At 38.6% G+C, this 26778-nt stretch overlaps 1 protein-coding gene across 5 annotated transcripts in view; it reads left to right on the top strand.

Annotated features, from left to right (window-relative positions):
- The window catches only part of ADGRG6 (adhesion G protein-coupled receptor G6), a 139967-nt gene extending 116997 nt beyond the window's left edge, over positions 1-22970 (top strand). For 3 of the 5 annotated variants that reach the window (XM_047770072.1, XM_047770069.1, XM_047770070.1), the window contains 4 exons: positions 2375-2658; positions 13721-13822; positions 14620-14772; positions 20037-22970. In XM_047770072.1, coding sequence (XP_047626028.1) covers positions 2375-2658; positions 13721-13822; positions 14620-14772; positions 20037-20215 — 718 coding nt within the window. In that variant the 3' untranslated portion in view covers positions 20216-22970. Of the gene's footprint in view, positions 1-2374; positions 2659-13720; positions 13823-14619; positions 14773-17596; positions 17643-20036 lie in introns of all 5 variants that reach the window. The other 2 variants (XM_047770074.1, XM_047770073.1) reach the window with 1 other exon arrangement.
- Positions 22971-26778: the final 3808 nt, after the last annotated feature.

The raw sequence follows: 26778 nt of genomic DNA, 5'->3' as shown, positions 1-26778 counted from the left end.
TTTGACTGCTCTGAACTGTTTGAGCTGCTTTTCCATGTTAACATTGCACTCTCTCAGCTGGGGGAGTTCAGAAGAAGTCTAAGGTACTGTCTTCTAGACCCATTCATCCTATTTGAGGAGATTCTGCAACACTCCCACCCCATTAAACCACACACATCTTCAAACGAGTTAAATAGGTGTATCAGAGGGTGAATGATTCAGTGCCCAGTATGAGTGTTATGTGGAAATGGAGGAAATGGAGAAGTTAGTGAGTTCTTGAATAATTTGGAAAATTCCCTTCATACTGTGAGATTATTGAGGCCAAGATTTTTTTTTTTTTTTGTCCTTTTGCCTTTTCCAGGGCCGCTCCCGTGGCATATGGAGGTTCCCAGGCTAGGGGTCGAATCGGAGCTGTAGCCACTGGCCTGCGCCAGAGACACAGCAACACAGGATCTGAGCCTCATCTACGACCTATACCACAGCTCACGGCAACGCCGGATCCTTGACCCACTGAGCAAGGGCAGGGATCAAACCCGCAACCTCATGGTTCCTAGTTGGATTCGTTAACCACTGCACCACGATGGGAACTCCAAGGCCAAGATTTTTAAACCAGTCCATCGTGGCAGTTCTCTCATATTTTATCTAGCATATAGTAGGTACTCAATAAATATTTGTTGACTGAGTGAATTACTAAATGAGAGAGAGCTTACTCCTGACTATGATGCCACATTTCTGTGTACATTTCATGGATAGATAACACTTACGTCCAGTCAGTATCTGGTCATGTTCCGTTCCCTATGGCCCTCCCTTTTATATTTCCAAGGTAGCACTCAAAATAACCCCACAAGAACTAGCAGAGAATAAAGGATCCAGGTCAAGATTTTCAGATTATAGGGGACCTTCCATATGGAAAGAAAGATCAGCTTCAGGGACAAGCAGTATCATTTTGGAGACCTTTATAATAAGACATATTAAACGTGGAAGTCACTGCATAAACTCTAAATAAGGAAATTTTAAAAGGTTGTAAGTCAACTCTTGCAGGACTTTAAAGTACCATTTAGTAAACTGTTATGCCATCAGCAACTCTCATAAATTGAACATTTACTGTAATACCAGGAATCGTGTTCGGTTATAAGATTCAAAGATGCTCAAGATAGCTTTTGCCTTTGTGGGGTCATGTACCACCATGAAAGACACAACCTAAAATGATGACCATTTACATTATAATTTTAAGATTAATTTAGTTGTCTCAAATAATTCATCTAATTTTTTTTTTTTGTACCTGAGAACCAAAGTATTACATAGGCAATGGGGAATCTGCAAATTGAAATGTTTTAATTTTATCCTTAGTGCCCTTTAAAATTACTTTCATCTGTTTTCTCATCTGTATCATTCTGAATATAAAGTGTATCCTTCCTCATCTCATAAGGATGTTATGAGTGATGTAACCTTTTTGTGTATAAGAAATGTCAGCATAGGAATATCAGAGTTCTACAACAGGGTCTAGCCTCAAATATACCAATTATATTAATAAGAGTTATTTTGTCTTCAGTAATAGAATTCACAATTGCCTGTTTTTTTTTGTTTGTTTTTTTGTTTTGTTTTTTTGTTTTTATGGTCACACCTGCAGCACATGGACGTTCCCGGGCCTGGGACTGAATCCGAGCCACAGCTGTGGCCTGAACCACTGCGCCATGGTGGGACCTCCAATGTGTGTTTTAAATAAGTAGGAATTTACTCTTCTCACGTGGCAAGAAACTTGAAAGAAGGCAACAACTGACATTAATTCTGTGGCGAAAATGTCAGGGCCAGCAACTTTGCAGCAGTCTTGGCCTTTCCTTCCTCGATATAAGATGATTATTGCAGCTGCAGAGCTTGTGTTAGTGTGTGAAGCAGAAAGAAGGAAGAAGGGTTGAGCTGATTCTGTCAAGAATTGCTTGACTCAGTTTAATCCATCAAGAACAGCTCTCTCAAAAATCCCTTGGCAGACTCTGCTTCCCTATCACTTTGCAGAACAATGTCCAATCTCTTAAATACAAAAGAGATTGAGAAAATTTCCCATTCTTGGAGCTCAGGCTCATAAGAGAAAGGGGTGAGACATGATTTTGGGTGAGCCAGTCAAGGGTGTCTTCATGCCAAGCCAGAGTTTAAGAAGCCACCTTGTTTTCTTAATTGTTGACCAAATAACTAGGTCTTAAGATGTTGACTATCCAAAACAAAGAAAAACAAATTATGTAAAGATTGAGGAAGAAACTGAGGCCCAAGAAGATGAAATGACTTTCTAAAGGCATCTGAGAAAGGCTTAGCTGTGAAATCTGCAAAAGCCCAAACTGAGCCAGGAGAAGTCTAGGTAAACAGGGCACAATGATAACTTTATTATCGCTTTTCCTTTAAGCTGTTGGATTCAAGATCCGGTCGTATTCTATGTGTCCTGTGCGGGGTATTTTGGAGTCATGTTTTTCCTGAATGTCGCCATGTTCATTGTGGTGATGGTGCAGATCTGCGGGCGGAACGGCAAGAGAAGCAGCCGGACGCTGCGTGAGGAGGTTTTAAGGAACCTGCGAAGTGTGGTCAGTCTGACGTTCCTACTGGGCATGACGTGGGGATTTGCTTTCTTTGCCTGGGGACCGTTGACTGTCCCTTTCACATACCTCTTCTGCATCTTCAACTCATTACAAGGTAGGATAAATGGTACCCAGACCATTTTACCATATTTGCAAATAGCTTCCTGGTTGGACAGACACCATGCTAAGTTTCTACTTCACTCTTCCAAGCGCTGAGCACAGTCCCAGGCACAGGGTGGATACTTGTGAAGAAGGTCTTAAATGGAGAAAAGAGGTGAAATGTCAGTTTATTTATTTGTTCCCAGTGATATATCTCAAGCACCTAGAACAGTGCTTGAACGATAGTAGGTGCTCAATTGTAGTGTGTGTGTATATATGTATATATATATATGGCATATATATGAGCTCTCTCTATGTGTATGTTGCATGCATATATATATATATGCATGACTGAATATGGGCAGGGAGGTGCCCAACAGGAAGAGTAAAGGGAGGCACAGATAACTTTTGCTTTTCTTCATTGTTTTTCTGATTGTTGGAGCTCTTCGTGGAACCATATGGGTATGTTTTTCATGGCCAGAAAAATCTTTAGACTCTGTGCAGGGCAGGGCAATTAACTCTAATTCCTTGGCCCCTTGGATTTCAAAATAAATAGCAATAGAATCAGAAAAGCTTATATTTTCATGAGTTATGGCAGTTAGTTCAACAGTGTAACAAACGGCTTGCTCTGTTCAGAAATACAAGACTTTTCTCAAGAGACTTACTGTCATGCTCCTGAGTCCGTAATATACACCCTAATGTAACCTAGGATGAATTTAACGTTTAAACTTAAGTGAATGTAAAATATTTTTTGAAAATTCAGTAGCATTCTATAAGACATTGGATATACTCTGTGTTGATAAAACTCCCTAATGTTGGAAGCACCATGAGGCCTGTCTCCAGCAGGAATGAGGTGACAACGTTTGGAATCTTTTTGAGCAGGACAGTGCTACTGGGTTACCTGGTGCTACTGGTCACCCACTTGGAGGTGTTCGGGGAAGGGAGAGCTGACTAAAGCTAAACAAATCTGAGCTGGGTTGGAAAGTATAGTGGAAATCATTTCTCACCAGGTGAGATGCCTAGGTAGGTGCTCCCAACAGGTGTGTCATAAGAAAAGTCCACATTTACCTGCAGGGGAGCGTTTACTGCTTTGTATCATACGTATCTGCTTTGCTTATCCCCTTAGGTTTTCCACTAGCTCATGAGCCCTAGCAGAAAAATCTGTCACTTAGTAAATGCTCAACATTATATGTTAATAAATAATGATTGTTGGATGAAGAAAGGGAGCGGCCTTGGTGATGGCCTAAATTTAATCTGAGAGTCTGCTGGCATAAATATGCATTAATTAGATGAACAAATTTTATTCAGATTTATTCTTCCATAACAGAGGAATTATGTGGGTTGATTATCTTTAGCAAATAAAATAATAACCCTCAAGTGTACCTCCAGAAGTTGGAAACTGAATAGGTAGCATATGAATACAGCTTCACTGGGATCCAGCTTTGCAAAGTGATTTTTCCTCTATTTAATCTCTTCTATAATATGCACCATAAAAATGCCTAGACAAATATTGACAAAAGTGTCCATTAACATCAGAAAATTCCATGGTTTTATATTTCAGGATTGTACATGAAAGGCACATTAATCTGCCAGCCCAACCTTGTTTTTGCTTTTAGAATTTCCTGGCAGTTTCAGCAACCTTCAACAGTTACAGTTGTCTGTTCAGCTCTGTTTCCATTAATGAGAGTTGGGATGTTTTAGTTTTCCCCAGCATAGGTCTCCTCAGGAGGGAAAAATGTTGTAAAACATCATCAAGTTAGTGTTCTTCATAAATCATTGACTTTTAAGGCTGATTTTAAATGATAGAAATTCAGAACAGATTTTCTGAATTTCAGAATTAAATATTAAAAACACCTCCTAAAAAGGAAATTTAAGTTAAAAGGCAATGATACAGAGCACACGAGTCTACCACCAATTCCTTACTGGCCAGGCTTATATGAAAACTTCTTAGGACACTATGGACAGTCATTTAATGGTTTTTATTTGCATCATTTTCAGAAACTTCCATGAGAAGTTTGGCTATAGTTAAAAGTATATGCTTTATTTAAAGAAGTGTGTAGAAATTAGACATTTAAAGAAACAATTTGGTGAATGCATGATGAACTCAGGTTGAACTCAGGCAATCTATGCTGTGTTGTCCTCTTTCTGATATTCTTTATTCCAGCAGAAAAACTTGACTTGGTTCCTTTGCCTTGTGGAGCTCATATTCTATTAGGAGAGAGACTGATATTAATCAAATACATCTCCATATAAATGTACATGGTGGTGTTGAGAGCACATGACAGAAGACATGTCTAAGTTGAAATCTGTATTTATTATTATTTTTTTTTTTGTATTTTCTAGGGCTGAACCCAAGGCATATGGAGGTTCCCAGGCTAGGGGTCTAATTGGAGCTGTAGCTGCCGGCCTACGCCAGAGCCACAGCAACACAGTATCCGAGCCATGTCTGCAACCTACACCACAGCTCACGGCAATGCCAGATCCTTAACCCACTGAGCAAGGCCAGGGATTGAACCCGCAACCTCATAGTTCCTAGTCGGATTCATTAACCACTGAGCCATGACGCGAACTCCTGAAATCTGAAGAATCAACAGGAATTAACTAGGTGAAAGGCAGAGTAGGAATAGGAGAAAAACTAGTTCAGGTAGAGGGTACTTTATGTGCCAAAAATTTTCTCTAATGGGTTGTTATAGCATATACTCAAGGAATTAAAAGGAAGATCATATAAACTGAGAGCCAAGAAAGAGCAGGACAGTAACAGAGCAATGGGTGTGATATAGAAGGGAGATAGGACTAGACCAGAAGTCACTTATTTTGATCTTTCTAAGGGCAGTCTTTGAAAGGTTTTAGGCCCGTGGACTGATAGGATCAGATGTACATTTTGTAAGATGAAGCCAGACGTAATGTGGAGAATGGATTAGAGCAGCCCAGTAGTGTCTGTAGATGAGAGGCTATTGCAATGGTCTGGGTGAAACAAGATCAAATGGTGTTTTAGACTATGGTGGGCAATGGGGAGCAGAACTGAGAGAAATTTAGGACATGTGCTACTGTAAGACACTCATCATCGGTTTGGTCATTAAAATCTTATTTTTCTCCAGTGATGAGGGGAAAGAAGACTTCGTGTTAATGCAATGTTATAAGTCATTGAAACCTGTCATTATAAGACTTAGCAGTAGCCACAATTTTAGGATGTAATACAATATTCTGAAACCTAAAACTGTGCCAAAATGCATTTCAATTTTTTCAGCTATACCTTATAGTTGAGTATCTAAAAATCATAGAGTTCTCAAGTCACCCTATAGTGTTAAAAAGTCAGGGCATGTGGGGACAGAGTGTTTGAACTGGGTCTACAGTGATGTCAGGTCATGTATGTCAGAGGAGTGGCTTTTGCTAGCAGATTTCACTTTTGTGTATGTCTTTAAAAATTTGATTCAATGATGTTAAAAATCCATTTTATCTTTCAGGATATGTATATCTAAAAATATATGTAAAAATGTGTGTGTCTGTACAAACACATATATACATATATGTTTATGTCAGTAATCACATATATGTGTGTAGATTATATATTAAAATTGTATATATGTATTTTTATTTTAGATGCTTTATTTTTGTTTATTATATATATATATATTTCTTTTTGGTCACCCCTCAGCATATGGAGTTCCCTAGCCAGGGATCAGATCTAAGCCACAGATGGCGGCCTACACCATAGCTGTGGCAATGCTGGATTCTTTAATGCACTGACAGGCAGGGGATCGAACCTGCCTTTTTTTTTTTTTTTTTTTTTTTTGCTTTTTAGGGCTGCATCCACGGCATATGGAGGTTCCCAGGCTAGGGGTCAAATCGGAGCTACAGCTGACAGCCTACGCCACAGCCACACCAGATCTGAGCCATGTCTGCAACCTACATCATAGCTCACAGCAAGGCCAGATCCTTAACCCACTAAGCAAGGCCAGGGATCGAACCCACAACCTCATACTTCCTAGTTGGATTCGTTTCTGCTGCGCCACGACGGGAACTCCCAATATATATTTTTATATACACTTATAACTGTCCAATTTAATTGCAAAATTCATATTAAATGGATATAATAAAATTATCCTCTGTATGGCTCTAACTAAAATTTTACCGGAGTTCCCGTCATGGCTTGGTGGTCAACAACTCCGACTAGGAACCATGAGGTTGCGGGTTCGATCCCTGCCCTTGCTCAGTGGGTTAACGATCCGGCGTTGCCAGTGAGCTGTGGTGTCGGTTGCAGACAGGGCTCGGATCCCAAGTTACTGTGGCTCTGGCGTAGGCCGGTGTCTACAGCTCCAATTCAACCCCTGGCCTGGGAACCTCCATATACCTCGGGAGCGACCCTGGAAAAGGCAAAAAGACAAAAAAAAAAAAGAAAAAAAAATTTACCTACTTGAATAAACAAATGAAGTCACTTGAATCCAGGATGAAACCAAATTTATTATTTTCTAATTTTCCACAGTATATTGCTTTGTTCTTTTTTCTTACCTACTTCATTTGATTAAGTTATATATTAATCATTTCATTGAACTTTTTATTCTAAGATGAAAAGATAAATACACCTTCTCTTAACACAGTGCAATTGTGTCTAGCTCCTTTTGCTTTTCTGCTGCTTTCCTAGGATAAAACTGGCAAATCATTGTATTAGGGATTTTAATTTCGTCTAAAGATTACAATTTGAGAAAATTATATGTTGTAGAAATTGCTATTCAAAAAAGAACAGGTATTTGACAAAAATACGTCATAATTTACATTACTGAAAATATTCTTTTATACGCCAAGAAAAATAATATAATTCCTTCTAAAGAAGTAAAAGGCAGTTCTTTGGTTGCTGAGACGATCTTGGCCAGAGTCCTCTTGGGCCTCTGTAGCCCTTGGTGATACCCATGTACTTACAGGATTGATTTATTCCTCTGAGAGGCAGCCTGTACACTGCTGCCTGTTATATAAATGACGAACAGTGTCTTAGACTGTATGTTTTTTTCATTACTATATAAAAGTACTTGACACTGTCAGTTAAATTAAGCTTCTCCAATATATAAGGACATTTAATTCTCCTGACAAGTTCTTCAGGATCTTGTTCCATACCAAGAACTTAATCTTCAACTTTTCCTTTTTCATGCATATGAAACATTAATGATGAATAGTCTTGGGCCTAAGCAGCCCATCGTCTGTACGTGTATATATGACAGCATAATATGGTGCAACATATGGTTCTGCAAACAGAAGCTGCTGTAGGCCACACGGAAGGGGATTATCAGTCTACTCAGATCAGTTTTCCATTAATTAGCTTTGTAACATTAAGATAGTGTAGCATTAAGATACCCAGAGCAACAGAAGTAACTTTTATTTGCGTAGTGCATTGTGGTGTACAAAGCACTTTCACATGACATCTGTGATCTAATATGATTCTGGTGGCAAATCTGAAAAGTAGTATCCAAGAAAGAGGTATCCTTTCCAATTTATAGATGAAAGTCACTGACTTTCCCAAGATCAGTTTGAATCCGACAGTGTAATATTTATAACATAGGGTCCATGAAAACCGAAAAGCACATCATTAAGTGACAGAGCATGAGAAAAGAATTAAACAAATTACTGTCCTTTCACTTTTTTTATTTTAAAGTTTCTAGGAAGTGACTCTTGATGTCCATTTTTAAAAGACTCTTAGTGGAGCTCCCATTGTGGTGCAGTAGAAACACATCCGGCTAGTATTCAAGAGAATACGGATTCGATCCCTGTCATTGCTCAGTGGGTTGGGGATCTGGCGTTGCTGAGAGCTATGGTGTCGGTTGAAGACGCCTTTCTTCATCCTGCCTTTCTGTGGCTGTGGTATAGAGCAGCTCTAGCTCTGATTCAACCCCTAGCAGCTCTAAAAAGCAAAAAAAAAAAAAAGACTGTTAGTATACATATGTTTAATGAATAAATGGGAATTTACTTTCTTAGCAAGGATCATTTATAGGAATGCATTTATGATTATTATTTTAACCTTATTGGTAAACTAAGAAAATTAAATAAAATTATGAGTTAGGGGCCTCCTGACAGTTAAGCTGGCCCATAATCACATGGACAACACACACGGTGAATCAACGCCAAGGTAAAGAGATGAAGCACCTTTAAACCCGTAACATCTGAAACGACATCATGTTGGCTGAGACATTACACACTGCAAGAAAATAAATTACTCATCTTTTGGCAGAGCATTTTGTGCCACAGAGAAGTAATTTTCTAAAGGGCACCTTGTAGTATGAAAGGAGGATTCAAGAGGTTCCCAAAGAGCCATAAACCCTCGAGATCCCCAGCCCAGCTGCCAGCTGGCTATGACTTTGTGACAACAGAACAGATGAGCTGTTGGAAGATTTGGACTCAGGCTTTCTGGGAAGTTCAGAAATTACCTAGATCATTTTGGTCAAAGATGAGCTGTCTAGAGCATGTATCCTTTTCTTGCCCAAACACCTGGTTTGATTAATTGTTGATTGATTCCATCCCACATTCCTGAAGTTATCTGTGTCTCCAGTCTTCCCCTTCACTGTGTTTCTGGATCTTTATTATCCAGGGTAAGAAAAATCAACTTAAGTCATCAGTTGGAATGTATTGATCACAAGCCTGATGAAAGTGTCTGTGGCCCCGAATTGGTAAAGAACTCATTAGGCGTTTGTTTTGTTTTTCTTTCCTTCACCAGACTATTTGAAAGTGAGTTTTTAGACCAGTAAAAGAATGGCAATTTGTGCTTCCCTGTTGTATAACATTCACTTTCATGTCCAAGGGAAAGTATTCTGCGCAATTTTTTTTTCAAACTTTTGATAATCAGGCTAAAGATCTGAGAGCATCCCTTTGGCTACTTATTTTACATCTGCCCCAGAAACCACATATCTCTGCCAAAATCAACCAACGAGAATGAATTCTATGTGGGAGCCAAAGTCCTAGCCAAAATATTGAGGCTAAGGATATCTTTGTTTTCCTAAGTAAAATAAATAGCTCTTGTAAAGACCAAGATTAAACAGAAGCCCATAAAATCTTCAGTGGATAGAAAGTCAATACGTTAAAAGGAAGCTTTTTTTTTTTTTTCCTCCCAAACATGCTACCTGAATGTGTTCTGAGATAGGATTAGATTTCAAAACCCAAACCTGTTTTGGATGAGACTTCTCAGAATGTTTCTCACTCCACATTTAGAGGCTTAGAGCACTCTCTTGGGTGTCCCTTTGCCACGTGATCTACACCAGCCTTGGCCTATGGTCTGCTTCTCCATGAGGGCTCGTTACATTTTCTTTCCTACCAGGCCCCACATACTTGTAACACCCTTCCTCCATCACAGTTTTAAAGGCCATGTATTTTAAATGAGAAAATGGCAAGATTTCCCAAGATTTGCGACATCTTGAATTCACATATTGGTCGAAATTAGTTTTAAAAGGGAGCAGATACCTCTGGTTAGTGAAAGGTGGAAGCAAAAGGAAGGCAAGGGTGAAGGTGGGATGAGTAGGTGGAGGGCTGGTTAGGAAACTGTCCATTTAGAGAAGGTTTGACACCCCCCCCCCCCGTTCTAATATGGAATCTGATCATTTGAGTAAAGTAAAGAATCAAGGCAGTTAATCAGGCTGAAGAAGCTATTGCTAAGGCACTTTGGCTTGGATTCATCAGAGTGGTAAGTTTTCAGGCTACACAAGGGCCATCTTGAAACCAGAACTAGCCTGTCAAGATGAAGCAGAGACTTGAATTCTGTCTTTTCAGTCATTTTAGCATCCAACTTTTGTGGACAATATTCCCTCCTCCCTGGTCAGTGAAATAAAACTGTAACTCACAAAGAGGAGTCAAAGCCAATTACCCTGGTCCCCAGTCACAGCTTAAAGTCCTTTCCAGAAAACCAGAAGAGCATATTTTTCCAGGTGGTATGAAGAGCCTCTTTGAGCCGCATGGGTTGATATAATGATTCTCAAAGGGAAAATATTTGATAGAAAGAGCTCAGAGATGGGGGATGAGAAATCAGAAAGATGCCCTTGGATGCCAGCGTAAAACTCTAAAGTTTTGTAATTTTAAGTTCTGCTTCTGGCACTAAGATCTGTAAATGGATGGGGGAAAAAAAAAAAAACCTCAAAACTAAAAGGGACTAGCCCTCTGTTTTCTCATTTTGGCCTCCAAGTGCCCTTGGCTGTACTGCTGCATTTTCTACTCCGCCTTCCTGACGTGTTTAGAATTTTTTTCCATACTTCGTGTGTGCGTTCTTCCAGATGTGGCTACCTACCACAATTCCCATGGCTCAACTCTAAAAGGGGTGTTTTGTCTTAAAATAATCTCAGTGTAATATTTATTGCCAGACTGATTTAAATGCATGTGAAAAGGACTAGTTACTACAAATAGTAAAATAACCTATTATGAGAATCCTATTACAGCGAAAGAATCTGCATAATACCTTGGCATTATAAAATATATTTATCCCTATTATCTAACTTTGTCCTGTAGCATCACAATTCCTAGTGGTAGATGGAATATGTACATAATGTCTACCATTTAATTTTAGAGGAGATATATTTTGAATCTAATTTATAGACTGGTGTCTCTCAAACTTATTGGATGCCTGTATATTTGTAGGTTGCTTAAAAGTAGGCAGTATCATCTATGCTATGTAATTATGCACAATCTAAAAAAATGTTTTGTTTAGTCAGTTTTTCTTAGCTTTGACCTCCTCCAGTGTGACTGGTCAGCATCAGATCCTCAAAATAATTCATATCTTAGCATCCCAGCAAAGGCCACAGAAGCAAATCCAAGAACTGGTTCTCTTCCAGAGTCCTCCAAACATCAGACATATGCTCTGAAGTTTTTTCCTCCAGTATTTATGACATTTATAAAAACTCCTGGGTGTTAGGAGAAACCGTGTCTAGCAAATTTCACCTTCTGCCCTCAACGGAAAGAAAGCCATTTGCACAATGTGAGGCCCTATAATGAGGAATGCCTGGATTAATGCCTGGGAATGAAAGTCCTTAATTGGAATTTATAGTCTTTTCCAGCTCTGATACGTGATTTTGTTTAACAGTTGTTAAAGAACACACGGGTAGCTATATTTTCGCCATAGGACAAAAATACCTCCAAGAACAAATTCTCCAAATTCTGCCCCATGTCACGAAAATAGAGTCAATCCAAGGCAGAGGGCTCCCTTGTCTCTAGCCACAGCCTCCTTTGTAACCTGTGTTGACCTTGCCTCAAGCTTCCATGCCCTCTGCGCTCTTTGCTCTGAACCTGCCACCACCTCTTAAAGACTGGAAAGGATCTATAAGCCAATTCACATTTTGTATACTCCTTGGTTATTCAGACTCCCGTGTTACCAAGCATGTTGGCTGGTTAAAGGGATTTTCTGTATTAGCAAACTGGTGAGGGACTTGGGGTTGTAGATGCAGGAAGGCTTTGAAAGGCAGTCACGTTTAGTGAGAGTGTAAAGATGAGGTTCAAACCCAGTGTCTGTTCTGTCCTTCCCGGGAAGGTGGATCTACCTGTGGGTCCTGTTGCTGAGGTGTTTTGAGTGTTCAAAGGTGTGAGTGGACACTAACACATAAAAAATAAAATAAAACTAACAGTTTACGATGGACTCTTGGAAGGGTTAACAGTTGATCTAACACTTAAGTGACAGGTAGGAACCTGTTACGAAAAGATTTGAATAAAGAACCTTCACATTACTGGGCAGGGATAAGTTTGATGTGTTAGTTTGAGGGGTAGCGATGAAGAGGACTTCTGTTAAAACCTCCGGGGTTTGAGACCCTGCAAAATAGAGATACAGCTAAGCGAAGATGTCCGGCAAGCAGCATGGGTTGGAATCTTGGGGGTGTTGGGGAGAAAGGGAATCGGGGCATATGTGAAAATTAGTGTGTGGAACTTGTAAAGCATGATGAGTACTTGCTGGGAGAGTGTAGCCATAGATAGAAATCCAGAACTAAGTTGTGAACCGTGAGCCTTTAAAAGTAAAGCCAAGGGATCTGCTACAGAGACCAGAAAGCAAATTAAGAAGAAACCTAGAGGCGAATGGTATCAAGAATGTACCTCAAAAATGAAGGAATGGTCCATTGTGGTGGATACTGTTGAGAGATCTGGTAAAAGGAGAATGAAACTGAATTAGCATTCGGCGAATCTCTGTGACCTTTCTAAGAGCAGCTGTGGCCTCATCAGTGTGGATAGTAGCCTTTTCTCAACCCATGTTGAAATGAGAAAAAGTGGATGCAGTGAAAGTTAAACATGTCGAGAAATTTTATTGAGAAAGGAAATGAAGTTGAAGCTGGAAGAAGATTGTGGGTTAAAGGAGAAAATTTTCACGTGACTATTTAAAAGAGAGTTATTAGAATAAGCTTGTAAGTTAATGGGAACAACCAAGTAGAGAAATAGGAGAGAAATTGAGGCAGAAAAGAGAGAATAAAAATGCAGAGGCAAATTCCTTGAAAAGTTAAAAGGGGTTGGCTTCCAAAGCACAAATGATAGCCAGTTTTGGATCAGCACAGGGAGTGACTATAAATATGGAGGTTACTCCACAATACAGAAATATTTCTGCATTAAAATGTTGAGAAATTAAGGCAGATCAGGTAGAACAACATGAATTTGCTTATTTGACTTGTAAAAATACCGCTTTTATATGGCCTAAACTTACAATAAAATACTCACATAAAATAGCTTCAAATAGCTTAGTTGAAATATATGATGAGCTCATGGATGTTTTCAGTTTCTCTTTTTCTCAATTTCATGAAATGTTTTCACATAATTTTAGAATGAATATAGAAGAAATATTAAGTGCCTCTTAAATTGAATATTACTTATATCAGCTTAGTCTTTAGGTTAAGTCATAATGAATAGTGAACAGAACAAAGACCGAATTAGATCCATGTAATTGTTCTATTTTTATCTGAGCCACTGTCTTCTGTTCTAAAGGATCAAAAAACATCTACATACTTCAAGATTCCTTAGGATCTTTGTTTCTTAGTGACTGGGATATAAAAAATGTTAAAATGAATCCATGTGTTTTGTAAGATTTATCCTTAAAAATATGTCCCTTGGCTTCAGTGTTTATATTTTCTCTCTCCTCCCAGGCTTATTTATATTTATCTTCCACTGTGCTATGAAGGAGAATGTTCAGAAGCAGTGGAGGCGGCATCTTTGCTGTGGTAGATTTCGGTTAGCAGAGAACTCAGGTAAAGGGGCATGTTGGTAATTGGTTTTTTTACATCCAAGAGTAGCCAGAAACATTTGTCACTGGGTCTTCCCTGGCCAGGGCAACCCGATCCCAAGAGTAGCAAGTTGTGAAGGTGCACTATGTAAAAATCCTTAGTTGGAGTCTTAGACTATTAGGACTGCAAGAGATCTGAGGATTCCTCCTTTGCAAAGGAGAAGCATGAATTCCAGACAGGTTAAGTGAGTTGCCCAAGGTTTTATGTCTAATTTAACAACTCAGATACCCACTGGACCATATGTACCTCTCCACATTTTTGGAGTCCTCAATTACATTATTAGGCAAAGAGATTTTTCTCAATATAAAAACAAATGGCCAGGAGGTGGGAGGGAGTGGGATGGACTGGGAGTTTGGGGTTAGTAGAAGAGGTTAATGGTAGTAAATTACATTCAGAATGTATAAATTATATTCAGAATGGATAAATGAGGTCCTACTGAACAGCACAGGGAACTCTATCCAATCTCCTGGGATAGACCATGATGGAAAAGAATATAAAAAAGAATGTACTTTAAAAAAACCACCATTGGTTATTTCTTACCCTTAAGATATTAAGGTAGAATTTTAAACTCAGGGTCAAAGTAGGAAACTTCTGCATCTTCAACTAACTGTTGTTGACACATCAGTTGCCTCTGTGAGCCGCTGCCAGCATGTTGGCACCTAATGCTATGGATAAGCTACTTACATGATCTGGTGATGATTCTTCAGGGCAGGGTACATTCCCCTGAAAGCAGGCTCATGGAGAGATGTCATCTCTTTCAGACTGGAGTAAGACAGCTACCAACATCATCAAGAAAAGTTCTGATAATATAGGAAAATCATTGTCCTCCAGCTCCATTGGTTCTAACTCAACCTACCTTACATCCAAATCTAAATCTAGCTCCACCACCTACTTCAAAAGGAATAGCCACACAGGTGAGTCATGCTGGCCATGGTGAAGATCTTCTATGGTCAGTTCCTATCATGCTTTCATTGTGAGAGTTGGATATCATGGAGATGAAGAGATCACAGTGCCTTTTAGGGTGCTTATTTTTTGTTTTATGAAAATCAAAATCTGTTTGAAGACCTCATCCAGCACCCTTGTGGATATTTTGTCTCTTTTTAAAAAACTTACAACCCAAATCGAATCTATATTGCCATAGTATCATTACCTCTGAACATTTTGGTAACTTCATTTGCTTTAAAACTTAATTTTCCTAAAAAAAGAGAGTATGGTATCTTCTTTTAAAAAGGTATGTGTTTTTTTTTTTTTAATATAGAAATCGAGGTGTAGATTACTTCAGCGTAGTGTAATTATTACTTAGCAAGTTGGCGTGGGTATGGGAAGAAACACCATCCAGGTGTTACAGTTAAGACTTCAGTCCTTTGAAATATATGCAAATATTAAATCATAATGCTGTACACCTAAAACTAATATGAAGATATATTTCAATTATACCTTGAAAAAGAGAAAAAACTTTAGTCATTAACTGTTGGAAGTGCTATTGGAAATTGTTCTTTAAATCTCTGATTAAATATGAAGGAATAGAGAGCATCATATTTAGAAAGTGATACAGGATGGTGAGAAACACTGTGTCTTCATTCATCTTCTGCATCTTTAGGATACTTACAATGACCACACTTTTTGACACCAAGAATGTGTATGGATAATCTTAAAAACAATGTGCAAATATAGGAGACCTTGGAGATATTGTGAGTTTGGATTCAGAACACAGTAAAAGTGAATATTGTAATAAAGAGAGTCAAATAATTGTTTTGGTTTTCCAGTGCATATAAAAGTTATGTTTACAAGCTGATACTGTAGTTTATGAAGTGTGTAATGCAATAATGTCCAAAAATGTGCATAGCTTGATTTAAAAAATACTTTATTGCTTAAAAAATGCTAACCATCATCTGACAACACAGGGTTGCCACAAACCTTCAATTTATAAAAACTGCAATATCTGCAAAGGGAAGCAAAGTGAAGTGCAATAAAACGACGTGTGCGCCTGTAAAGATTATTCTGCGGTCCTTGATAGCCAGCAGGTGGGGTGAAAAGGTGTAATCTTTTAATAATCCCAATCTAAAGTAGTAGAATTGCTACTTTTAAATACTAATTAAACATCAGGCAAACGTCTGTCAACACTTAGCATTCAGCACTTTCTTAATTAAAGATGCTTCTACAACGATAATGGAAATAACTTAAATTTTGGATTTGTTTAGCCATAAACATAAGCAGAGGTGAATGACACCAAAAAGGTTCATATTTGGATTTGTGCAAGGAGGGAATGATTTGGATGATATGTCTATGAATGTTCCATTGAAAATGCTTGAATTTCAAATTACTCTTCATGTATATCCTTCCACGTGTTCCTGCTTGTACCACTAGAGTGGCCACTGCCTGGAATTGAAGATAGCACTGTGGGAAAAAGTTTGAATGTTTTGAGAGTTTTTATTTATTTATTTTTAAATTATTTATTTATTTTTAAGGGCTGCACCCATGGCATATGGAAGTTCCTAGGCTAGGGGTCGAATTCTGAGCCACAGCTGCCAGTCTACACCACAACCACAGCAACATGGGATCCAAGCCATGTCTGCAGCCTACACTGCAACTCATGACAATGCCGGATCCTTAACCCACTGAGCAAGGCCAGGAATTGAACCCACATCCTCATGGACACTAGTCAGGTTCGTTGCTGCTGAGCCACAATGGGAACTCCTTTTTAGAGAGTTTTTAAATCATAGAATTAAAGATCTGTAAAATTGGAAGAGCTTAGGTCAGCAGTTTTTAAGTTTCTGGGAGTCAGGGACATTTATGGGAATTGAATACAAGCTCTGGACTCTCCAGAATAAGGTACAGCCTTTAAGTCCTATACAAAAACAGTTTTGCTGAAAGTTCAGAGATCTGTGCACCCCTGCTTGATATACCTGTGTAAGAAAATTGATAACAAGTATGTAGTCTGAGATGAATTATTCTACCTAATTGGTAGTTCCCTGGCACAAAATATCTTTCACCATTGACCCCTGAACAACATAGATTCGAACTGCCTGGGTCCATGTACATGCAGATTTTTTTCAGTAGTAAATACATCAGTACAACATGCTTCACAGTTGGTTGAATCCATGGACCCAGAACTATGGATAAGAGGATCCTCAGATGCATATACTGTAAATTTTACTTGGATTTTTTACTGTGCAGGAGGGTCAGCCCCACTCCATTATTCCAGGCTCAACTGTACTTACAATGAATCAGCTTTTACTTTATTTAATCAGTCTTAAAACTAGGTACTCATTTGCCTCTCTTTCTAAAATGCAAATACTTAATGGGTTGTAAGTCAGTTATGAATGAATAGGAATTAGACCAATTGAATTGTTTTCCTCTGAACACAGCTGAGAATTGCTACCTGAAGAGCCACTGTTAAAAGGGGAGAGAAGATAACAAGGTAGACAATTTGGAACAGAGGGCATTTTAGAAGTATTAAAATATTTGGAAGTAACAAGCATGGGGAAAACTGACTAGAAGAAAAAAGGAATTGCAGAAATGGAGGGACCAAAGAAAAACTTGACTGTTTCAAGTTTTTCTTGATATAATAAATTCTAGTTTCCAGTCAACTGACATATAAATGACCTTCTGCGACCTAGCCAGTTCTCAGTGGGACTGCTGATGTACTTGCGGGTATGCAAAAAGTCATATCATCATGGGTGTCTAGATGGTTTATTTCTTGGAATTGATCTAGAAATTCATATGTTTATGGTGTAGATAATGTCTTCTAAGAGCATTCCTTCAACAAAAGTGGATCATTCAGGTAAACTTTTATTGCTTTTTTGAATGCATGAATTTTCTGCAAGGTGATAAGAGAATATTTGCATGGATTAAGATTCTTGCTGCACCAGCAAAATTGCTTGTTCTTTATGAAACTTCTCAGCTAGCACAAGGACATTCCTGCATCGAGCTGGAATTTCTGAAATTTCAAATGGTCATGTGCTGTATTGGCTCTTCTTTGCATGGGGGTGTCTGCAAGCTGCTCCTTCTAGGATATGTACCATGCTCTGGAGTTAGTGGGTCACATTTCAGGTAAAATAACAACAAAAAAAAAGCCATACTGGAGAGGTTTGTTATAAAAGAAAGTGAAATTCTTTATTTTTTTCACTGCTCTTATGAATTACTGGATATGTCATGGTACATTCATAGAAGTCATAAAAGAAAATTTGTGGATTCCAAGCCTGCTTTTGGAGGACTTTTATCTGCTTGATCAGCCTAAGTCAAATATTAGTTCATTTCCCTAGCCCCTGGTTTTCAAACTTACAGCCATAATCAGAATCTATATTGTCTACAATATAAGAGCTGTCCAGAGGACTGGAATAGCATATATAGTGAAGTACAGACCTTGCTCAGTATTGTACTTATTAGACTGTGAAGACCCCAAAATTGGGTCAAGTATTTGAAATGGAGCTGGTCAAAAATCTCTAAAAATTCATGCCCTTGGAAGTTGCCAAAGCAGAATGGGTGTATCCTTGAAATTTCTTCGGGGATGTGTGGTTTTCTAAAAATCATCAAATACAAATTGTTCATTGTTGACATTTAAGTCAATAGAAAAATTCCCAACAGAAAACCAGTGGCTAGTGACTCCATGAACTGAAAGAAAGCTCAGAATCAGTCAGCTTGCTGAGAGCTGAATGGGGTGGGGACCTTAAACAGAGTCTCCCTGAGCCTTTTTCTCACCAATCCTGGGACAGTCATTCTACCATGCTTCAGTCTGCCCACTCTTCCCATAAATCATCAATTCTTTCCTGCTTCCTTTAGTGGGATGGACACATCATTTTCTCTTTTAGCTTTCGTTGTATTTACTGTCTGCTCCAACACAATACCCCAGTTGAACAATTTGAGTCATTTCCAAAGACAACAGATACAGTGATAATGGCCTTTAGCAATTATTGATGGATTTTTAATGTTATGTCACATACGGGTTCCAACCTGTTCAAAACATAAAACACCTAGAATGAACATTCCAATTCTGGAGCCATGATTCTTTGAAGCAGTTTTTTGTGAATAGAGTTTTTGCCGCTTCCACAGTAAATAGAGAAGATACAACTGTAGGGAACTGAGTATTTTGTGGAAGGTCATATTTGCTGCTTCACCTATGTGAAATCTCTGTAGATAGCTTTTGGGTAGAATTTTTCTCCAAAATGTGTTGGGAGAGGAAGGAGGGCAGATACTTACAAGACATTCAGAGTACATGAAGACAGCCATTTGTATTTGTAGATAATAGTGCTTAACTAAGTTTCAGGGCACTTGCTGAGAACTTTCTTTTGAAAGTTTGGGGTTCAAGAAAATACTATTTAAATATATGATATTGAGAAATTTAGAACAGAAATGTATTTAGCAGTCCTTTATTACTATTAATTGCTCTTATATTATTGCTGCCAGCAATGACATCATTCTGAGACTATAACATAGTTAATGAAAATATAACTTAAAATATTTCTGATAAAGATAATTTTGATTTTTGTAATTTAAAAGTAAATAACAAAAGATGGCTTTTTTCTACATTGCAATCATTTCACAAGCTAAAAACCATGAGAAAAAATGTGTGCAAAATAGCCTTTTGCATTTTCGATCATTTTTCTTTTCCAAAATCCTTCATATTATATTTCATTAAATCTTTTACTATGAAGAGTGTCAGAAAAGTGTAAAAGTAGAGAGGATAATATAATGAATCCCTCTGTACCTGTCAACTCATAGCCACTGACCCATTTTCCCTTCCCAGTGTTAATTTGAAAACATGTTTTAGACACCATATCATTTCTTCCACAAATACTCCAGCACCTTTTAATTCATTTGTTATATGATCTGTCACTGCTTTGTTTGACCCATTTGCTTCATATATTTTTGCAAAAATAATTTTCTGATTATTCTGTTCACTTGCTTTTTGAAAAAAAAACCACTTACAAGAACATTTCTTAAAACAAATCCCAACACAAACTCCTAGAAGGCACATTAACATTCATTCATATGCAGGGGTGCACTTGGAAGGTGAAAAACGTGAAATTTCCGTGCTATTACCTAAACTGAGAAAGAACCAGAGCTTCATTTCCTTTGTGATCTTCTTTAATGTGCAAAATCAAGCGTCCAGTGTGGTGGCCCATAGGTATGTCACCATTTCATCCAGCAGCCTAATTTCTTGTATTATTTCTTGCAGACAGTGCTTCTATGGACAAGTCCTCATCAAAACTGACCTATGCTGATGGAGAACAGACATCAATCATCCCTGTCCATCAGGTCATTGATAAGGTCAAGGGTTATTGCAGTGCTCATTCAGATAATTTCTATAAGAATATTATCATGTCAGACACCTTCAGCCACAGCACAAAGTTTTAATATCTTTAATATACGAAAGAGGAATCAGTCTGCAGAAACGTGAAGATGTGCAAGCAGAGAGAACACTGACTAGCAGATGTAAAGTTGGAATTACCTAGGTAACGACATATATATGAAGAATGTGTTTTGTTAAGAAGGCTTTTGTGAAATTCAAAATCTATGTCTTTTCAGTGTGTTTCATGGGAGAGTTTCCAACATCACTAGAACTTCAGTTCTGAGAGCAGCATGACTCAGTAGCTAGAGGGGACATGGTTTTTTAAATGTATAATTGAATCGACCAATCAGAACTTAGACTAGGGGGTGGAATATTAAAATTAGAGGACAAGGGACAGGCAGCACTAGGGACAGGCCCTAGTTAGAGCTCCTTCACACCCCACCTGATAGCTAGGTTTGGATATGGCCGTTTGCCGCGTCATCTTTTTCCCAACAAAATCATACTAATACTTACAACTGTTCTGGACCTCGCAAGCCCCAACGCAGGGCTGGTTTCTAGGAATGCAGTAGCATTTTCCTCTTTTTAAGTGAAATTTCAACCACAGATACAAAAGAATATTTTATGTCAGACTCAAAGTTTGGAAAGGAATTTTTTCTTATTATGTGAAAGGTTTAACCTTGAAGACCATAATGTGCCTGAGAATGAAAGAATGACCAGATTTTGACCTCATTAATATGAGACCATGTTATTTCACTTATCCTTTTCAAGACACAAGGCTTAAGCATCATCATTAATTATAATTTAACCTTATATATTTGAATCAAGGTTAGTGTTGATGGTTCATTAAAGTGAACCTCCCAGTAGTTGCAGAATGAACCTCTTACACCCCTGCCTTTGCTCTTCTACTATATATTGAGCTTCGGGCTCTCAGGAGTGCGGACTTCCACTAGGTGTTTTGTATACAATAGTCTGTCTCTTTTAGGAAAGACAAACATTGAGACTCTCTGGTCTCGTCTTTGCTGCAGAGGCTTTAAGACATCTCCATTTGCACAAATGAAAAACCTCTTTCTCTTTCAAGAGTTTCGTTCCAAAGAATATAAGTTCAGACATATGGGTGACTTACCATAATCAAAATAATTTATAAAAGTTGTGGGTCTACAATTGCCAGTCTGAAAACTATTTGTACATAAGTCCTCTGATTATAAGAGCCAGAGGAGGTCTGGCAAGGTAAATAGTATGTTATTTATGGATTAGGTTTCTGCATACAAGCCGTGCATAATATTAACAGCTTAACCTAACTTTCAACCTATCCTGAGGAATATGCTTGCTAGCGAGAGTGTGTAGGAGGCCACATTTTAACAGTTCTTAAATGATGGAGTCCTATCCAGTTTCTTAGAAACCAGTCTCAGCACATGCTGTACCTTTGCCTTAGCTCTGGGTTATCTGAGACGTTTCAGGGTCTGGGAGGTAGCAGCCTAAGTGATGAGAAGATGAGACATTCTGGCAGAAGCCAGGACTGAGCACCTGGGGACTTTGCCCTCTGCACAGAAAGCAGGTAGCTCTCAGTCTGAGACATGGGAGAGCTTTCAGCCTCCGCACCAACCAAGGGGCTTCTCAGCTTTTGCTGACCTTCAATCATGAAGATTTTTACCAGACCTAAATGGATGATAACATGGTAATGGGTTTTTATACCATTCCGGTTTGTAGCATGCTGAGATGCTGTCCTGGGGGACAGAACCATTACCCAGCTTGGCCTTCACCAGAGAGGGGTGTAGAGAGAGGAAAGAGTGGGGACCAGAAAGACTGACCAGATTTTAACCTCGTTACTATGAGGCCATGTTGTTTCACATGAGTCATGAAGACATCCTTTGCTGGAGGGATATGTATTAACGGGCTGCTTAGTTTGCAGAGGTTACATCTAGATGAAGTTTAACCTTAAATAGTCACTGACTCTTCATATACTTTCCCCAAGCCTTAGAGATGATAGAATTTAATTAGCTTTCTACTGTGAGATTTCTACCCAAAGTGCTTATTTAGCTAAAAGTAATTAAAAGAGAGCTTTTAAAATAGCTTTGGTTTCTACTTGTATTCATTCAGATCTGAGAAAACATTTTTTTTTTTCACATTTGATGACAATGTCAGCTCCACTTTAGAAATTTCCAGTAATCAGGTAAGGAGGAAAAAAAAAAAATGAAAAAACAGCTAAATAGAAACATTTACAAGTGGATTGAAAAGACTGAGCCAAATTCTACCCTCAGTTCTAAGCCTGTAGCTCTCACCTTCATTTACCCTTCTCAGAAGAGAATTACAGGAATTTAGCTATGGAGCCAAAATTAATTTTAACCTAACTTTGAGAGTAATATCAATTCAGATTCTCTGGGGGTATTTTTGGGTGTTTAATTTTTTTTTTCCTTCTCCTTTTTTTAAATGCATTATGTTAGAGTCCAACTGGGATCCTGAGATATTTTCCATTGTTGTCGCCACGACTTGCATTGTAAAGCTTTAATTTGTTCAATGTTGGCATAGACTCTTTTGTACATATTTATTTATTTGTGTTTATAAATGTGAGCTTGTTTTATATTTTAGCTTTCTATTGCCTGGCTTTATTATCTTTAGCTTTCTATTGGAGAGACTGTATATATTTTTTTCTAAATACTTTGTGAAATAGTTTTCTGTAGTAGTATCTCTGAATTTGATGAATAAAAAGTGACTGTGAGTGCAAATTAGAATTAGTAGTAAGAAGCTACTATAGCTGGTTTGCTATTATACTTAAATGGAAAATGTTTTTCAAATAAATACTTATTTTGTTTGTGATCCAAATTATTCAATTCCTTTATGAGTGAATGTTTTTATTTCTGACCCTTAAATAGGAAAGGATTATTTGACAGCTGGAAAATAACCTTCCACCAATTAAGCTAGTGACATGGGGCTACTTCTCCAAAACATGGCAAGAATGAATATTTTACAACGATCCAGTTCACTGGGGATTAATACATTTTGAAGTTCTTAGATTTTCTTAAGATGACTGATGCAAAGCCAAGCTCTGAGGCAAATTAGAAGTAATCTAGGTTTCTTTTTTGGGAAGTCTTCAGCATCCTGAAAAGGGAACCAAATCAGTACTACTATGTAGGACCTGGGATGTTTTTTCACATTTATGGTTGGTATTTTCATTGTGAGAGGCTTAGGAAATGACAGAATTTAGCCAACTTCACCTGCATGATTAGAACAGAACCTCCTCACTTCCTCTTGCTGTGATTATTTAGGATAACTCTCTTCTTCAGAGAGCCAAGGCCCAATTTGGCTCACGGCCCTACTTAGTGCTAAGTTGTGAGGTGTGTTGGCTGGTCACTGCTAACTCAGGTCCTCTGAGCCAAGGTTCACAAACCGTCCAAGCCACAGTAAGAAAACAGGTCAGCAGTTGCTGAGGCTTTGTCTGCAGTCACATACAGTAGGTTACATTAGAAAGCTTGGGGAGCAGCAGTAGGAAATAGGTGAGAAATACTTATTTGATTGGCAGGCTGACCTCTCTGTTTGTAGTATTTTGAAATCTGAAGAAACTGGGCTTTATAAATACAGCATTTTGGAAGAACTTCTGTGTTTCCTGTTGAGTAACCGTCTGCTTTGCTCATGTAAAAGCCCTAAGTCTCTCTCTCTTCCCCGTCTCCTTCCTTCCCTTTCTCTTTCTCCCTCCCCCCAACTTTTCTGCTTTTCTCACTTCTCTTTTCCTTCTCTCCCTCTCTCTTCTTCTCAAGGAAGAATCCTTTTCCTAGCTCCCTAGAGAAAAATAAGAATACATGTGAAGGTGTGAGGGTGAGAATGATGAGAATTACCAGGAGAGGGTTAGCCCTGGCAAAGAGATAGGTTGAAAACAGGTTGTTACCTGAGGAAGGAGGGGTGGGCAGGGTTGAGTTTCCTGCTTTTTGCCAATTAATAGAATAGAAGCTCATTTCACCTTCTGGGTAATGTCAGGGCAGTGGTATCAGGATGGGGATCTGAGTAAAATTAAAATTTGAAGCAACTTTGCAGAGAAGGCAAATCCTTGGCTAAATTAAATTAAACAAGTTAATAAATGGTGTGGACCTTAGAGTAACTTTTATAAGTACCTTCCCCAAATCTTCTCATTAAAACATTTTTATTTGGTGTGCTTTGAAAAACTGGTTTAATTTCAAGGTTATAATTACTTAATATTCTAAAAGCTCAAACCTTACTAATGTATCTTAAACGTTTGTGAATAATTGAATGACAAATAATTTCAGAGGTATCCCCACATCTTTTGAACCTTTTAAGGCATGGCTGCTGGTCGGCTTATTTTCATAGTGAAGTCATTGAAATGATTTTTATAAACTCAGGATGTCAGTGAAAGTCAAATATTTGATATTCACTTTCAATGTATTTTAGTATTGATATGTATAGTGTCTAGTCACACCAGGTGAGAAAATAACCAAATGAAGAGTTGAAATACTCTAGGAGCAAAAGACAGTGCTCCAGAGCACCACACTGTTTTCCAGCTTTATTGTCCTAAAGCTCCATCAGTCAAGGATGTGAATGACTACACTCCTGTAACCTTCCTCCAAGGAGTTCACTGCCTGAACTGACAGATCTGACACATTTTGAAACTATTTTAACTCAAAAAATAATTGGTTTACCTGTAAAGATGTGCAACACAAGCATCACTGCCAAATTAGAGCTAATGCATTGACTGCCCATAGCCTTAACAGCAATAACCAGTAAGTGCCTACAATGTCTAGAGTACATAAAGGTGACACATTATACAGTTTTTTGGTTTTCTTTAAATTTTTGTATGTGTATGGATCTTCTACTGAATGTATGCTAATATTAAGGTCCGATGCACTGGATTATGTTTATTTTCATCATTTTCATAGGTGATAGCAGACTGCTGGCTACATAACAGGCACTTGGTTAATGTTTATTGAATGAAATTGAAATTTAGGGAGTTCCCATGGTGGCTAAGTGGTAGTGAACCTGGCAAGAATCCATGAGGATGCAGGTTCTATCCCTGGCCTTGCTCAGTGAGTTAATAAGGATCCAGCATTGATCTGGCATTGCTGTGGCTGTGGCATAGGCCAGAAGCTACACAGGTCCGATTGTACACCTAGCCTGGGAAATTCTATATGCTGCAGGTGCAGCCCTAAAAAAATAAATAAATAGATTAATTAATTAATTTAATTAAATAATTGAAATTTATACGAAGTTTACCTGGTCCTTTTACATTGTATTTTTTGGAAAAGTATATTTCGGAATACCTTGGATTGGGGTAGATTGGTAAGAATATGGACTAGAAATACAAATTAAGGGGGGGAGACCATGTTAGCATCATGCTGTTCAAGACACTTCACCCCCACTGCTAAATGTCACTTTATATGATACAGGCAAGTAGGATGAACACAAGAAGATAACAGCTTTACATTAATCCCCTAATTTTTCAATGATTTTGGAAAGGAACTAGGTTCAACTGCAGTCTGAAAAGAATAAGTACACAGATCTGCTTTTGAGTAATTGTCTTGGGAACTGTTTTCTGGCTCAAACTGGCTTCAATATCAGGGAATTTAATGTACAAGCACAGAGGATCTTCATGGAGCCCTGCAGGCAGACTTGAGGATTTTGGAACCAAGGGATATTTTTCTCTATCTGCTTTCACTACGTAAAATCAAGAGATGTTTTAGAGACCAAGCAGAACTGATCATTAGAAAATTATTTCTTATAGTTCCTTGATGATCCTAGTGCCTAAAGGCTCAGCATTGTCACTTCTTTTTTTTTTTGTCTTTTTTGTTGTTGTTGTTGTTGCTGTTGCTATTTCTTTTGCCGCTCCCGCGGCATATGAAGGTTCCCAGGCTAGGGGTTGAATCGGAGCTGTAGCCACCGGCCTACGACAGAGCCACAGCAACGCGGGATCCGAGCCGCGTCTGCAACCTACACCACAGCTCACGGCAACGCCGGATCCTTAACCCACTGAGCAAGGGCAGGGACCGAACCCGCAACCTCATGGTTCCTAGTTGGATTCGTTAACCACTGCGCCACGACGGGAACTCCAGCATTGTCACTTCTGTGGCTCAGGTTCAATCCCTGGCCTAGGAACCTCCACATGCCAGGGGAATGGCCAAAAACCCCAAAACGAACAAACAAAAAAATATTTCTCTCCATTCCCATTTGATAAATTCATCAGTTTCCTTGAACAGCTGTTAGGTTGCTGAGAGAACAGTGGTGGCTGACTAACAAAAGTCCAATATTTGTTAGACTTGTTTTGTATGAACTTCTGATCAATATGTTTTTTGTTGTCTTTTTGCCTTTTCTAGGGCCACTCCCTCGGCATATGGAGGTTCCCAGGCTAGGGGTCGAATCGTAGCTGTAGCCGCCGGCCTACATCACAGACACAGCAACAGCAACACGGGATCCGAGCCACGTCTGCAACCCACACCACAGCTCACAGCAACACTGGATCCTTAACCCACTGAGCAAGGCCAGGGATCGAACCCGCAACCTCATGTTCCTAGTCGGATTTGTTAACCACTGTACCACGATGGGAACTCCTGGTCAATATGTTTTTAAATAACTTGTTGCAAATAAAGAAGAGTCTGAGATCCCAACTGGCTTATTAGCCTCTGTCCTA

The sequence above is a fragment of the Phacochoerus africanus genome, chromosome 2 (genome assembly GCF_016906955.1).
Source record: "Phacochoerus africanus isolate WHEZ1 chromosome 2, ROS_Pafr_v1, whole genome shotgun sequence".
Lineage (NCBI taxonomy): Eukaryota > Metazoa > Chordata > Mammalia > Artiodactyla > Suidae > Phacochoerus > Phacochoerus africanus.
Note: the sequence above shows the minus strand (reverse complement) of the source record. Positions and strands in the feature narration are given on the sequence as shown.